The 14,951-nt window shown below is 48.4% G+C and overlaps 4 protein-coding genes and 1 long non-coding RNA gene across 12 annotated transcripts in view; 3 read left to right on the top strand and 2 right to left on the bottom strand.

The window, feature by feature from the left end:
• Window positions 1–41: 41 nt before the first annotated feature.
• Window positions 42–1,067, bottom strand: LOC127535560 (vesicle transport protein SFT2C-like). The gene has a single exon (XM_051953903.1). It carries the CDS (start codon window positions 951–953, stop codon window positions 294–296), a length of 660 nt encoding a protein of 219 aa, XP_051809863.1. The 5' UTR covers window positions 954–1,067; the 3' UTR covers window positions 42–293.
• A 223-nt stretch (window positions 1,068–1,290) lies between these two features.
• Window positions 1,291–9,122, top strand: LOC127535555 (dual specificity protein phosphatase 18-like). 4 transcript variants are annotated; one of them, XR_007944376.1, is made up of 3 exons: window positions 1,291–4,350; window positions 6,139–8,407; window positions 8,784–9,122. XR_007944376.1 is itself a non-coding variant. In XM_051953896.1 (2 exons), the coding sequence occupies exons 1-2, from the start codon at window positions 4,294–4,296 to the stop codon at window positions 6,823–6,825; spliced, it is 741 nt and encodes a 246-aa protein (XP_051809856.1). In that variant the 5' UTR covers window positions 1,291–4,293; the 3' UTR covers window positions 6,826–9,122. The 4 variants fall into 4 exon arrangements, 2 of the variants coding, with proteins under 2 accessions (XP_051809856.1, XP_051809855.1); XR_007944375.1 differs by having other exon boundaries at window positions 6,139–8,438; XM_051953896.1 differs by having other exon boundaries at window positions 6,142–9,122.
• Window positions 9,123–9,338: 216 nt separating this feature from the next.
• On the bottom strand, window positions 9,339–14,474 carry LOC127535551 (ribonuclease P protein subunit p40-like). Of its 2 annotated transcripts, XM_051953872.1 has the most exons (8): window positions 14,251–14,474; window positions 12,576–12,720; window positions 12,387–12,455; window positions 11,488–11,583; window positions 10,168–10,290; window positions 9,929–10,094; window positions 9,728–9,862; window positions 9,339–9,651 (listed from the first exon to the last, which is right to left on the bottom strand). In XM_051953872.1, exons 1-8 carry the CDS (start codon window positions 14,365–14,367, stop codon window positions 9,453–9,455), a joined length of 1,050 nt encoding a protein of 349 aa, XP_051809832.1. In that variant the 5' UTR covers window positions 14,368–14,474; the 3' UTR covers window positions 9,339–9,452. The 2 variants fall into 2 exon arrangements, with proteins under 2 accessions (XP_051809832.1, XP_051809833.1); XM_051953873.1 differs by lacking the exon at window positions 11,488–11,583.
• On the top strand, window positions 11,509–12,379 carry LOC127535568 (uncharacterized). 3 transcript variants are annotated; one of them, XR_007944419.1, is made up of 3 exons: window positions 11,509–11,624; window positions 11,717–11,900; window positions 11,970–12,379. It is a non-coding gene; the product is annotated as an uncharacterized LOC127535568 (long non-coding RNA). The 3 variants fall into 3 exon arrangements; XR_007944418.1 differs by having other exon boundaries at window positions 11,694–11,900; XR_007944420.1 differs by having other exon boundaries at window positions 11,590–11,693; window positions 11,786–11,900.
• LOC127535538 (serine/threonine-protein kinase RIO1-like) overlaps window positions 14,469–14,951 on the top strand; it is a 12,559-nt gene continuing 12,076 nt past the window's right edge. For both annotated transcript variants that reach the window (XM_051953838.1, XM_051953837.1), the window contains exon 1: window positions 14,469–14,719. In XM_051953838.1, coding sequence (XP_051809798.1) covers window positions 14,673–14,719 — 47 coding nt within the window. In that variant the 5' untranslated portion in view covers window positions 14,469–14,672. The remainder of the gene's footprint in view (window positions 14,720–14,951) is intronic.

The raw sequence follows: 14,951 nt of genomic DNA, 5'->3' as shown, positions 1-14,951 counted from the left end.
AAGTTCTCAGATGATATTTAGAGAAAACACATGAAACCAAACAGTGTTGAACAGGTTTTAATTACTGTTAAACTCCCAGATCACACCTGAACACATCACCTGGCATCAGAGTTTCACACCTTATTTGGTCCTCAACCAAAGAGTTAATGTTCCCACCAGCATCCTGTCTGATCAATGGTCTGTAGCAGCCAATAATCAATAATCATGTTCCTGACAGTCCAGCTGCTTCCTGCCGGGTCTCCGGCCCCTGGTTTGGCAGTGAGACCTGCCCGGTCTCCAGCTCTCAATCCCGGTCAGATCGGCATGGTTTTCCCGGTGACTGTCCTCTTGATGGCGGACGCCGCCATCCCGCCCATGAAGCGGATCCCGGCGCTCCCTCCCGGCAGCAGCGACACCAGGCAGCCGGCGATGACTGCGACCTGCAGGGCGGCGCCCAGCGCCGTCAGCGCGGTACTGTGCAGTCTCAGCGCCGCGTACAGGGTCCCTCCGAGGGCGCACAGGTACACGGCGGCTCCGGGGGAGGTGGGCAGGCCGGCGGCTAGCCTGCTGGGGCCCCGCAGCACCGCCGCCGCCGCGATGGCGAACAGCGAGCCGAGCGACCAGAGCAGTGCGAACTTGCGGGCGTAGAGCAGCAGCAGCGGGGCGTAGAGCGCCGACAGGCCGAAGCACAGCGCGGAGAACGACACGCAGACACCGAAGGCCACCAGCCGCTGCCGCCGGCTCATGCCCGGCAGGCAGGGGTCCGGCTCGGCCGACCACGGCCAGGAGAAGCCGCTGTTTCCGCCGGAGCTCTGGCTGGACGAACTGCCGGTCCACGGACTGGACCACCGACCAAACCAGCTCCCCGGTACCGGCTCCGAGTCGCCCAGGTCCACCGCGGTGCTGGAGCCGGACTGGGAAGCCTTGGACTGGGTAAGATACTCCTGCAGCTGCCGGTTCAGGTCCGCCATCATCAAAACAGCTAACAGTTAGTTAGCACCACTTCTTCTTCGCTGATTCGTCTCCTGCTGAACTTCCGGTGCACAGGTCGGCGCGTCGCCCCCCCTCCCACACACACACACTATGGATGGATGCTTTATTCTTCCTGAGAGAAATGTTCAGCAGCTTACATCCAACAACAGAAACTGAGCAGACAGGCAGGCCAGGAACATTAAAGGCCAGTATTACCTCTGAAAAACATGCTGTACAATACTCCCAAAAACACGTTTAGTTCTAGAATCTATAGAAATATTAAAGGTCAATAAACAGTATTTACACATTTTGAGGCACCGTGATTTAAAGTGATAATATTATTTAAATTTATTATCAGACTTTATAGAACAATAATTAAACGTGCCATCAGATGTCACGAGTCATGCAATTTATTCTTCTTAAAGTTCATCAATTATTAGACTCTACAATTAAATGAGCCGGTTGAATTTAATACTAACAGAACGACCTGAGCGGAATTAATAGCAATAATACCCTGAAACACAACATCACTGGTCAGGAAGGCCCAACAACGTCTCTACTTCCTGCGTAAGCTGAGAAGAGCCCCGGCCCCCATCATGTCCACCTTCTATAGAGACACCATGGAGAGCATCCTGTCCAGCAGCATCACAGCGTGGCACACCTCCTGCACCTCCTCCTGCACCTCCTCCTGCTGCAGGACCCTCCAGCGCATCGTGAAAGCAGCAGAAAGGATTGTCGGTGTCTCTCTCCCCTCCCTCCAGGACATCTACAGCACCCGCCTCACTCACAAAGCGCTCAGCACTGGTGACCCCACACAGCCAGCCTGCTGCCATCAGGGAGGAGACTGAAGAGTCTGAGGACCATCCGACTGAACAGCTTCATCCACCAGGCTGTCAGGAAGCTCAACTCTCTACCACCCCCTTCCCCCACATACACAAACTCTGGTCAATAACCAGCATATTTGCACTTCTTGGACTATTATTACTCATTTGCACTGTTCTGAATATCCTGCACTAAATCCATACCTGCCAACTACTCCGGTTTTGCCGTAATGATTACGGTTTTCATGATCCCACTCCGGGTTACGGTTTTATTAATCAAAATAAGGATTTTCACATAGCAATCAATCAAAAAACATCCAAAAACATGAAACACATTCACGAGATCGCTAAGAACAGTATCTAAATTTAGACCAGAAACAATCGGCACTGCATGCTGCTGATAGACGGCTTGCAGTGTTTATAACACAAGTGTTAACATCGGTATGCGCGCGCAGACCCGCTGCAGGAGCTCCTGAAAATTTCACTTTAATATTCTTGTTGAGCCAGTGTCTGATGACTGGGGTGTCTCGGCGTTCCCTGGACAAGAACAGAAAGATAGCGTTTAGGAAATTGCACGTCTCTGCTTTGGCCGCATCAATGGGCTGGCTTTGAGAAGGACGTGGCGGCTGTTGTTTGGGGCTGCCGCCGCTGACAGCCGGACACGGATGCAGCAGACGGTGTGCTGTCCTGTTGCTGCTGGCCTGGTTCGGCATGTTGGGTATTAAAGTAGTCCTTCAACGCGTTATCAGGCACTACTTTGACATACTGCACTGTCCTGCTAACGGGCTCAGGGCTTCTCCGGTACATCAACAGGAACTGTGATATCAACGTAACGACTGCTCCGGAGAACGCGGAAATCAGTATTAAGTAAATCATTTCGAGCAGCTGCCCTGGCGCCTTCTCCTGCTCAAAGTGTCTTCATAACCAAACGTTTAGCCGCGGTAACAAAGCAAGTTCCTCCTGGTCGCTCTCAAAGCTGCCATATCATCTGCTTTACTTCGATTCTGACAGCCGACAGCACAAGAAGAAGTTCATAGTAACTGGTCTAGTCGTGAAAAATGTGCCGACTCTACTGTTGATGTGTGAGGACTCTGTGAATGTTAGGCTTTGAAATGACAAGACTTATTTTACATAGAGGTATTTTTGATAAGTCAATAATGTTGTTATTGGGTATAAGGATTCAAGTTATAACTTCCAAAAATATCTTTTCATGAACAGAAGTAGGTAATATTTCCTAATGACTTTATGGTAAATGACACATCAAAAACTTGTTTATTAGAATGAGAAATGTCATCACAATATTGAAAAATGTGATCTGGATGCCTGTGATATTTTGAGTTTAGTACCTGTCAAATTAAAGGAACATTCTGAAAGGCTATATATTATTAAGTTTGTCCTTGATCTTTTCCATCAGCATTTATGAATTGACACTTTAAAGGCATTAGAAGAGATTTAATTTCTCCCTGACCCCCCTCTAACCTCCCCCCTCTTAACATTTACGAAGAAACGCCCCCCTCCAGAAACTTGCGTAGGAGTCGTAAAGTTGCCTACAGCCGCAGTATAATCAATAATCAATAATACATTTTACCTGTCCAGAAGGAATTTAGCAACCAAGGCATCTGTCTTTAGGTCCATTTGTTGCTTGAGCTGACGCCATCGCCCAAATGACTCGCCAATAATCACTTTTGTTTTTGCATTCTCGGGATCCAGTCGTCTTTTATTTTCTCTGACCTCAAAAAATGCCTTTCTTTTACGGCTGGGTCCCCCTGGATCTTTATCTGCCATTATGTAAAAAAAGATGAGCAAAACAAGTCTCCAGCTAACTACGAAGCTATACCAAAGCAACACATACAGAAAACACGTAAGTCCAAGGCGTACGTAATCTACGTAACTAGGCCTGAGCCGGAAGATTTTTGATTGACAGGAAAGGGAGCAAACCAAACGCCTCGGTCCGAGCGCGTTGATTGGCTGATGTTTTTCAGGTCCTGCCATGTCCACAGTTTTTTTTTTAAATTTTTATTCTTTTAGAAACATACATACAAGTCCACTAAAGGTCAGTATATTCATTTTATGTGAATCAGACAAATTAAACAAAAAAAAACATCCTCCATAATGCCTTTAAGTAACATGGAAACATGATTCTTAGCCACATTCTCAGTTGATTTAATGCTAAAAATCATTTGGCGTCGGGGGGGGCTTCGCCCACCTGAACCCCCACCAGGACTTTGTCCCGGACCTACCGGGGCCTGCGGCCCCTGGACCCCGGCTGGCTACTAGGCTTTTCCGGTTTCAAAAGTTGGCAGGTATGTAAATCTGCCACTTGATTAATGATGTGCATCAGTTGACTCATCATTAATTTTGCTAATTTAGTTATTTATTTATTTGATAAAGTCACGTGTGACGTGATATTGAGGATTTCTGCTGTTATTTGGGTCGAAGTCACGTGACTGAGGGACGAGTTAACAGCTGTTCCACTAAAATTAACCCTTCACGTGATTGGCTGGATGGCACACACACAACCATGTACGGTGTGTGTGTGTGTGTGTGCACTTTATTGACAGCAGAAGACCAGCAGAAGGTAACACACATTCAGTCGGTGAATCCTCAGACTGAATTCTTTAAATGTGACTTTAATGTTTTCCAGTTTTTACATCACAGTCTTAGAACATTTCAATCCATGTGAGCTGATAAATCTGGAAGTTCTCTGGAGAAACAGCAGCTGATTTAAGCTCAGACTGAAAAGCTTCACGTTAACGTTCCTGAATTGGAGCTTCACCATCAGACTGAACACATGGAAACACTTTAGCATCTGATTGCTAACAGTTTGCAGCTGTTCCCAGTGTTTATGCTAAGCTAACAGTCTGCAGCTGTTCCCAATGTTTATGCTAAGCTAACTGTCTGCAGCTGTTCCCAGTGTTTATGCTAAGCTAACTGTCTGCAGCTGTTCCCAGTGTTTATGCTAAGCTAACTGTCTGCAGCTGTTCCCAGTGTTTATGCTAAGCTAACTGTTTGCTTCTGTTCCCAGTGTTTATGCTAAGCTAACTGTCTGCAGCTGTTCCCAGTGTTTATGCTAAGCTAACTGTCTGCAGCTGCTCCCAATGTTTATGCTAAGCTAATAGTGTCCATCTGCTTCCAGTCTTTATGCTAAGCTAACACTTTCCGTGTGCTTCCAGTCTTTATGCTAAGCTAACTGTCTGCAGCTGCTCCCAATGTTTATGCTAAGCTAATAGTGTCCATCTGCTTCCAGTCTTTATGCTAAGCTAACACTTTCCGTGTGCTTCCAGTCTTTATGCTAAGCTAACAGTTTTCTGCTGTTCCCAGTGTTTATGCTAAGCTAACAGTTTTCTGCTGTTCCCAGTGTTTATGCTAAGCTAACTGTTTGCAGCTGTTCCCAGTGTTTATGCTAAGCTAACTGTCTGCAGCTGTTCCCAGTGTTTATGCTAAGCTAACTGTTTGCTTCTGTTCCCAGTGTTTATGCTAAGTTCACTGTTTGCTGCTGTTCCCAGTGTTTATGCGAAGCTAAAAGTTTGCTTCTGTTCCCAGTGTTTATGCTAAGCTAACTGTCTGCAGCTGCTCCCAATGTTTATGCTAAGCTAACAGTGTCCATCTGCTTCCAGTCTTTATGCTATGCTAACACTTTCCGTGTGCTTCCAGTCTTTATGCTAAGCTAACAGTTTTCTGCTGTTCCCAGTGTTTATGCTAAGCTAACTGTTTGCTGCTGTTCCCAGTGTTTATGCTAAGCTAACAGTTTTCTGCTGTTCCCAGTGTTTATGCTAAGCTAACAGTTTTCTGCTGTTCCCAGTGTTTATGCTAAGCTAACTGTTTGCAGCTGTTCCCAGTGTTTATGCTAAGCTAACTGTTTGCTTCTGTTCCCAGGGTTTATGCTAAGTTAACTGTCTGCAGCTGTTCCCAGTGTTTATGCTAAGCTAACTGTTTGCTGCTGTTCCCAGTGTTTATGCTAAGCTAACAGTTTTCTGCTGTTCCCAGTGTTTATGCTAAGCTAACAGTTTTCTGCTGTTCCCAGTGTTTATGCTAAGCTAACTGTTTGCAGCTGTTCCCAGTGTTTATGCTAAGCTAACTGTTTGCTTCTGTTCCCAGGGTTTATGCTAAGTTAACTGTCTGCAGCTGTTCCCAGTGTTTATGCTAAGCTAACTGTTTGCTTCTGTTCCCAGTGTTTATGCTAAGCTAACAGTGTCCGTCTGCTTCCAGTCTTTATGCTAAGCTAAAAGTTTCCTGCTGCTCCCAGTGTTTATGCTAAGCTAACTGTTTGCTTCTGTTCCCAGTGTTTATGCTAAGCTAACTGTTTTCTGCTGTTCCCAGTGTTTATGCTAATCTAACAGTTTGCTGCTGTTCCCGGTGTGTCCAGCAGATGGCGGTGTCCCAGATCACGCCCACCCTGTTCCTGGGTGGGGCCGATGCCCCCCTGAATGCTGCTCTGATGTCACAGAAAGGCATTACGCTGATCGTCAACGCCACACTGAGCCATGCCTGCCCCGCCTACCCGGGGGTGGAGTGTGTTCGGGTCCCGGTGTCCGACCTGCCCAACGCCCGCCTCGGTGACCACTTCGACCGCGTGGCCGAGCGTATCCACGGGAACCGAGCCGGCGGCACACTGGTGCACTGCGCCGCTGGCATGAGCCGCTCCCCGGCGCTGGTCATGGCCTACCTGATGCGCTTCAGGGCCGTGACGCTGCAGCAGGCGCACCGCTGGGTGCAGGACAGCCGGCCCGCCGTCCGCCTCAACATCGGCTTCTGGGAGCAGCTGCTGCAGTACGAGAGGAAGCTGTACGGGAAGAACACCGTCAGGGTGGAGGAGGAGCCGCCCGGCAAGCAGCCGCCCGCCAAGCAGCCGCCCGCCAAGCAGCCGCCCGCCAAGCAGCCGCCCAGGGACCAGAGCAGTCGGCTGACAGTGGTACCATGGTCCCCTCTGATGTCACGGTCCCCTCTGATGTCACGGTCCCCTCTGATGTCACGGTCCCCTCTGATGTCACGGTCTCAGCTGCTGACATTAGCAAACAGAAGGCGGTCCAAATCCAGTGGCATCACAGTCTGAGGAGCCGCTCTGGTCCCGGTTCTGAGCAGAGACTTGGTTCTGGTTGTTTGTCTCAGTTTGTGGGTCCAAGTTCGATAAACGTTGACTAAAATCTGATGTTTCTGTTTGTGTTCTTAGAAAAGGTTCCGTTGAACAACAGAGTTCTGCTCAGAATCAGAACCACAAAAGAACATTCCAACAGAACACTGAGGCAGGTTTTAAATTCCATCCTGGATTTTCCAGGGAAACTTCCTGATGTTGATCAGAACCAGAACCAGCTGGTTCCCTGTAGAACCGATCTCCAGAGAACCAGCTGGTCAAATCAGTGATTTTCTTGAAAAGGTTCCACCTCCTGAGAACGTGGGTTCTGTGTGAATCTGAGACATCCGTTTTAGTTTCTTCTTCCTGTCACAGTGATGAGCTGTCCAGAGGCCCAGCAGGAACAAAAACAACAAATAAACAACATGTATGAACAATGACGCGTGTTTTAAACAGATTAAAGCTGCAGGCCATTCATCATATCAGGGTCAGCTGGGATCTGCTGCAGCTTCTGATTAAACATGGAAGGAGATGAGGAGACGGCGGTTCCAGAGGTTTTTGGAGGGAATTCCAAACAATGGCTGCAGCAAAATGAAAGGAATTCCAGCCAAAGACAGTGAGAACCTTGGAGATGGAGAGTTCTGATCTCTGGACCTCAGGTGTAGATGTTATGGAGGTTGGAGGAGGTTGGAGGTACTAAGATCTTCTCTGATAGGTTCTGGGAGATGAGGAGAAACCAGAGCTGGAGTCTCCAAGAGTAAAGGGAAGACCAACCCACCAATTAGTAAAGGAAGGTGGAGAAAGGCTGAGTGATGGATGACATCACCGTAGTTGAACATGAGGAGGATGGTCGTCTTCACAGCAGAGCATGTAACGGAGGCCTAACTATGGTAGAGGAACCCCAATCTGTATCTGATTTTAGCCTGTAGAATGAAGAGAGAGAAGAGTCCATCCAGAGACCAGGTTCTGGGAGGAACCGATGAACTCCAGATGTGAACCATCTGCTCAGATGATCTACTGACCTCTCAGAGAGAACAGTTCATTCATCGTTATTATTATTATGGTTTTTTTTACTATTATTTCAGAGAACAGAGGAGAGAGACAGGAACTGTGAGGAGAACAGTGAAGGACAGACCTGCAGTAAAAGGCTGTGGGTCGGGCTAGAACCCAGTAGAACCCAGTAGAACCTGACCTCTGCAGCAGAACTACAGCTGCTGGAGGCACCAGATCAACCACGTTTCTTCTCACATCATAAACTTTGATCCTGAAGATGCAGCTGCTGTGAGAACCTAAAAACAGTTTCTGTGATTGAGTGGATTTTTTAGAACCTCACTGAGTTCCTTCAGCTGCTGTTAGAACCATAAACCCGTTCCATCTGAGGGCTGGACTTCAGCAAGAGGCTGAGAGATGAACCTGGTCAGAGTTTACAATGTCAGGAAGACGTATCTCTAGAACCTGCTGAATCTCCATGGTAACCGATGCTGAGGAGCTAGATCTCCATGGTAACCGATGATGAGGAGCTAGATCTCCATGGTAACCGATGATGAGGAGCTAGATCTCCATGGTAACTGATGCTGAGGAGCTAGATCTCCATGGTAACCGATGATGAGGAGCTAGATCTCTGATTAGAACATTATCTGTTGGTATTTATGACAGAATATTCAATCAGTAACATTAATTCTCTTTCATCTGTCCATAAATTAAAGTTATTTCCTTCATTATGGGATGGAGTCAGACCTACATCCACTTTAATATAACATCATCATTGGATGTATGAAGTTTAAAGTTGAACAGTTCTGATGTGTCAGTGATCAATAATCAGCTGTATTGATCAGTAATATAAATATATTAACACCAGATTAACAGTTTTTCAGCAGCATTGCTGTCCTGCATCATTTACAGCAGCAGAACCTTAAAGTCCTCATTTTATTTCCACTCAGCTCTACATTACCTGCTGACTGAAGGAGGAACCTGATTGGTGACCAGGTACAGGTAGAAACACCTCCTGATGTCTGACTGGGGTTCAGCTGCTAACAGAGGTCTGGATCTGGTGGACCTGCTTCCTGGTCCAGTCTTCAGGTGTCCTCTAAGGATCAGGGTTCCTGAGGTTAAGTCCTGTCCTCCTTCCAGTGATTTTACCGACTAATAAATAATAAATCTAAACTGTTGCTGCTCATCACTAATGTCACAAAAATCATCATCACATTAATTATTTTACTTGAAATGTAAAAGCTTACACTCTAAAAATAAATAAACATGTTTGGTTCTGTGACCTTTTATGTTCATGTCTGATTAAACAGGAAGAGGCTCCACCTGGTGGAACAACCAGGAACTACAGCTGATCTACAATTACTGACATTATGGAGAGAAAACAGGTTTACTGAAGTACATCCTACCCTCTAATACTACATCTGACCCTCTAGTACTACGTAATCCTGAAGCTGATGGATCTACCTGAAGTGAAACACCTGTCTAGGTTTAAAGTTACTGCAGAGTTGTATTCACAGAAAGAATTTTATTACAAAAAACACAACAGAACCTGGAACCCAAAACGTTTCTACAACGAAACTAATACAAAGGACAGCGACAGGTGTCCCAGTGGACAGGTGTCAGGGTGGACAGGTGTCGTGTGCTCCTGTGGCCAGGTGCAGCTGGTAGGTGTGGTCTTGGAACAGCAGCAGGTTGTAGAAGTTGTCTCCTCCCCTCAGGACGCCGTGCTTACCGTCCCCCCATGACACCGGACTGTCCACAAATCCGTGGACCGTCAGGGACACCCAGGACTCCAACAGAGGCTGCTCCAGGTAACGCCTGCAGGACAGGTGAGGACAGGTGAGTTAGGTACGGTCCCCTCATCACCCCTGAGATGCTGGGCCAGGTGAGGTACCTGAGCTCCTGGATGAGGCGCTGGACGTCTGGAGGCAGCAGCAGGCCGCAGACCGACACCCTCAGAGCACCGCCCAGCCTTGTCTTCGGGTCGGGACACGTCAGCGAGGACAGGAAGCTGCTGGACGGGTCCTCCCTGAAACCACAGAAGAGTCAGCAGGAGGACACCAGGTCATATGACACACTGATGATGTCATCTCACCTGCTGACATCAGCGTCCACGGCACCCAGCCACTCCAGGAGGCCGTGAGGGTCACATGACCGAGGGGCGGGACAGGACAGGTGGGTCAGATGGCAGTGGCTGACCTCAGGTGTGTGCTCTGACCAATCGTATCGCGACAGTAAGGGCTGCAGACAGGCCCCGCCCCCTGTGGAACAGAGGCATTGTGGGTAAAACACAGCCAGGAGCAGACAGCAGACAGGTGAGATGATGTCACTCACCTGGATGATGTGACAGCAGGAAGTCTGTCTGTAAACGAAGGCGGGACTTCAGACCTGTGAGGAGCCTCATGTAGCCCCGCCCACCAGTCGCCATGCTGCTGTCGGTCAGGTCGACGGAGACGACTGCAGGATTGATCAGACAGATGGATCCTATTGGCTGATTGATTATGATGCTGATTCGTCACGTTGTTTTAGCTCCGCCCCCTGAGGCTCAGGTAAAGGTGAGCTACAGAAACATTTATCACCTCAAACTGAAACCACTCTGACCTTTACCCCCCACAGTAATCAGATTACTTCTAACAGTAGAGTATCTGCTCTGGTATCAGATTACTAACTATGGGCTACATTCAGGCTCCATAGCAGGAACTCAGTGGAACTAAGGTAAGGTTCTCTGGTTCTTCAGTCCTCCTCATGGAGGAACCAGAGTCCACTCACATCTTCTCTGGTTTCTTCAGCTGCCCTTTGCCGGAGGGGTTGTGTTCCTCTACCTTTCTCTGGAGAACACCTCAACAGTTCTGCTGGCTTCAGGACTCACACTGCCCAGGTCCCACTTGGTTCTAGTGGAGAAGCTCTGGTGTGATGTTGTTCTCTGGATGTTCTCCTGCTGGAATGTTCCTCTTCTTCATCTGGTCAGCCAGGATTCTGGTTCCTCCTCAGACCTTCATGATGCTTCTAGAAATGTCTTCAACACCTTCTGACCTCATGCAGCCCCAGATCATCACACTCCCACCTCCATGCTTCACTGTCAGGACCATCCATCCACTGTGGTAGTCCTGGTCAGGTTCTCACCAAACATCTGGACTCCATCTGAGCCCAACTCATTGATCTTCAACTGACCAAAGAATGTTCTCCAGCATCCATCAGGCTTCTTCTCATGTTCTTCATGTGGAAGTTTAGTTCTGGTCCTCCGTCCATAAAGGTTGATGTTCTGAAGGTTCCGTCACACTGTCTGAGCTTCACACTAACTCTGGTTTCCATGGAGAACCACTGAACCAAGTCTGAAGAAGCTGATGTCTGTTTTTACAGCTGGGTGGAGAAAGTAGTTCACTGTCTGTGGAGTCATTTTAGGAGCTCTGACTAGTGGAACTATGACTCCTCAGATGTTTCTCTTCCTCTGTTCAGTTCTTCTCCATGTGGACCATGATGCAGACACAGATAGACCCAGTCCAAAGGTCCAGGACTGAGGAAGCTGGAGTTTCTACTTTGTAAAGTTTGTTTCTGTTTATCAGAGGAAATACTCTGCTGTTCTTAAAGTAATCAGATTACTAAATTTCAGATCATGTGACATTGTGTGTGTACAGGAAGTGGGTTCATTCAGACCAAATCTACTTCTGCTCCTGTGGTTGAATTTGGATGGCTTCCCTTCAAACCCCAACAGCTCAAAGGAGTCCTTATCCAGAGACAGACACAGGCGACCTGAGGACATACAGACAGGTGAGCTGAGGACAGACAGACAGGTGAGCTGAGGACATACAGACAGGTGAGCTGAGGACAGACAGACAGGTGAGCTGAGGACAGACAGACAGGTGAGCTGAGGACAGACAGACAGGTGAGCTGAGGACAGACAGACAGGTGAGCTGAGGACAGACAGACAGCCGAGCTGAGGACAGACAGACAGCCGAGCTGAGGACAGACAGACAGGTGAGCTGAGGACAGACAGACAGGTGAGCTGAGGACAGACAGACAGGTGAGCTGAGGACAGACAGACAGCCGAGCTGAGGACAGACAGACAGGTGAGCTGAGGACAGACAGACAGCCGAGCTGAGGACAGACAGACAGCCGAGCTGAGGACAGACAGACAGCCGAGCTGAGGACAGACAGACAGGTGAGCTGAGGACAGACAGACAGGTGAGCTGAGGACAGACAGACAGGTGAGCTGAGGACATACAGACAGGTGAGCTGAGGACAGACAGACAGGTGAGCTGAGGACAGACAGACAGGTGAGCTGAGGACATACAGACAGGTGAGCTGAGGACAGACAGACAGGTGAGCTGAGGACAGACAGACAGGTGAGCTGAGGACAGACAGACAGGTGAGCTGAGGACAGACAGACAGGTGAGCTGAGGACAGACAGACAGCCGAGCTGAGGACAGACAGACAGGTGAGCTGAGGACAGACAGACAGCCGAGCTGAGGACAGACAGACAGGTGAGCTGAGGACAGACAGACAGCCGAGCTGAGGACAGACAGACAGGTGAGCTGGAGAAGATCAGTTTTTACCATTTGGCATCAAAGCGACACAGTTATCTTCATCGATCCTGGTTCTGTACGACAGACCGTACACACCACCTGAAACACAGGACAGCCAGCAGGTGTGTTCAGATGTGTGGAGGTGTGTTCAGGTGTGTTCAGGTGTGTGGAGGTGTGTTCAGATGTGTGGAGATGTGTTCAGGTGTGTACAGGTGTTACCTGGGTACACGGCCTTCTGTAGGAAGTCTGAGTCCAGTAGTTCATATATGGGCAGCTTCCTGATCAGGTAGAAGCTGCTGAAACTGTTCAACACTGAATCCAGATGGGAGGGGGCGGAGCTACACTCAGGCAGCAAGACAGACACCTGTACAGGTGAGACGGGTCAGCTCAGTGAGTCTGTAGTAGTAGTAACGTTCTCCAGTCCATCCTGTTCTATGTAAAAAAGTAATCGACCCCTGAGCTACGGATCCACCAAAGGACCAGAATCAGTCGTTATTTAAGATTTATTATCCCAAACGCAGTAATACAGAGTATAATGCAGTGAAATGTACTGAGCTCCTGTTCCAGACCAAAACAATACGAACAGTAAGAATAAAAACACACAAGGAATGTGTGTGTGTGTATATATAAATATGCTGCCGGCTGGTTGGATCTAAACATCTCTAAGTAGAACCCGTCCTCATTGTGAAGCAGCTGAAGGGTCTCAGAAACCAGAACATGAGGCCATGTTCTACAGAGATCCAACAACAGATGAAGTCGTTGACATCCATCAGTCTGGAGGTTCCAAAGAACAACGGAGGCAGAAAGCTGGAGATCAACCAACACTTCAGAACATCAAAGCAGACATTTAGCATTTTCAGATGATCAGTGTTGCTGTTTTCATTAACAGATTACCAATAATCAGCATCTGGACTGGACCCAACAGAACCTACTGACGGATAAAAGACAGCAGCAAAGAACCTGAAGGGAACAGAACCTGCAACTAACCAAACAACAACCTGAGTGGTGGAGAGCGTCAGTCAGGCTCAGTAAGACCGAGGAGAGCCGATCAGAGCCAATCAGAACTCATCATAACTGAACAGAACCAATCAGAGGTCCAGACATCTCAGAAGAACTGACAATGTGAAGGAAGGAAGCATCTGAGTCACCTTTAAAGTGTGCAGTCTGAATTATCTATCTAGAATATGAGCTATGAGGTCTGGTTCTGTGGTCCGGGTTCCCCCCCAGAACCTCCTCAGAGCATCTGGTTCTTCATCTCTAGTAACCTTGCTAACGATCAGAGTTCTACCTTCATCCTGGAAATATTTCCAGAGCTCCATAGAGGTGGGTCCAGATTTATCACTTTTTAATGGACTTTCTCCATCATTTCTGAGCCTCAGAACTTCATCAGTCCAGCAGATAGAACCAGGACATTTAGGAGGAGAAACATCTGAGTTCTGGGAAAAACTGACACCAGATCAGTTTAAATCCATCCAGGATCTCAGTCTGAACCCTTGATCTGGTTTCTGATCATTTCCTCTATAAAAGGCTGTGAACATCAGTATTATGGGATGTATCCTGGTGTAAACAGTAAAAACTTTAAAACGAGACTTCATATCAGCATGTGTGATTGGTGGTTGGCCGGACTTTTATTTTGAAGGGTTTTGTCCAGCACGTGTAAACGGCGGTTTCCTGAGTTAGCTGATAGTTAGCTGATGGGCTTGTTAACCAGCTAGTTAGCCAGCTGGTTAACCAGTAAACTGTCCTCAGTGAGCTGCTGGCAAACAGGTCAGCGAGTTAACCAGTTAGTGAAGCTGCTAGCTGCTGGCTAACAGACAGTCCCACAGACCGAAGCTAAGCTAACAGCTGTTAGCAGCGGGGGCTAGCAGCTAACGTGCTAACATGCTAACGGTACCTTATAGCCGAAGTGCAGCTGCTGCACCTGCGCACTGAGCCGGTTCTTCTGGTCCAGCAGACTGGACCGTTCACACAGCAGCAGGTTTCGGGGAGTCCGGTCAAGATCCACCGACATTCCTCTGAACTTCACCGGACTTTACCGGACTGTAGAACCACGGAGCTCTGAGCTGCTAGCCGACAGGAGGCTAACGGGCTGTGTTTCAGAATAAAAGCTCCTGAGTGGATAAACACACCTGTACCTGCGCGTGTCCGCCTCGGGGAGGCAGCACGAGCCGCTCCGCTCTCTGACCCTCTACCGCCGCCGTAGTGACGCGCTGGAAGCCGGAAGTGTGGCGGACACGCTGCTGCTGGGTCCGGATCGGGTCCGGGTTCTGGTCTTTAGGCTCCTGAGAGTTCCCTGTGTCCGTGGGATGTGACGTCATGTCTGCGTGTGAACCTGGACAGTTTGATGACGCAGAGGAGGACAGGTGAGTCTGAGACGGAGCCGAGCAGGTGATCAGGGCTACCGCTAACCCAGAACCAGGACCTGGATTTAGACCCAGAAACAGGATCCAGAACCTGGCCACGGTTCTGCTGTGTTTAAAGATGCTCTACGTTCTTCAGCTGCTCCTAGAATCATTAACTGTAAAAATATGAACACAAAAATGTCCAAAAACTGGATATTAACAAACAGAAGCTTCAAACTGGGCCCAGGTCTGA

The sequence above is a fragment of the Acanthochromis polyacanthus genome, chromosome 9 (assembly GCF_021347895.1).
Source record: "Acanthochromis polyacanthus isolate Apoly-LR-REF ecotype Palm Island chromosome 9, KAUST_Apoly_ChrSc, whole genome shotgun sequence".
NCBI classification, from domain to species: Eukaryota; Metazoa; Chordata; class Actinopteri; family Pomacentridae; genus Acanthochromis; species Acanthochromis polyacanthus.
The sequence above is the reverse complement of the archived record's forward strand: the minus strand, read 5'-3'. Positions and strand labels throughout refer to the sequence as shown.

What these genes read in the sequence shown, in the direction of transcription:
- LOC127535560 (XM_051953903.1), bottom strand. Translation starts at nt 953, where the DNA reads ATGATGGCGGACCTGAACCGGCAGCTGCAGGAGTATCTTACCCAGTCC.
- LOC127535555 (XM_051953895.1), top strand. Translation starts at nt 4,294, where the DNA reads ATGTACGGTGTGTGTGTGTGTGTGTGCACTTTATTGACAGCAGAAGAC. An exon ending in CAGCAGAAGACCAGCAGAAG is followed by an intron (nt 4,351 to 6,138) that starts GTAACACACATT and finishes CGGTGTGTCCAG; the next exon opens with CAGATGGCGGTGTCCCAGAT.
- LOC127535551 (XM_051953872.1), bottom strand. Translation starts at nt 14,367, where the DNA reads ATGTCGGTGGATCTTGACCGGACTCCCCGAAACCTGCTGCTGTGTGAA. An exon ending in TGTCGCTTTGATGCCAAATG is followed by an intron (nt 11,584 to 12,386) that starts GTAAAAACTGAT and finishes GTATGTCCTCAG; the next exon opens with GTCGCCTGTGTCTGTCTCTG. An exon ending in CGCCTCATCCAGGAGCTCAG is followed by an intron (nt 9,652 to 9,727) that starts GTACCTCACCTG and finishes CCTGTCCTGCAG; the next exon opens with GCGTTACCTGGAGCAGCCTC.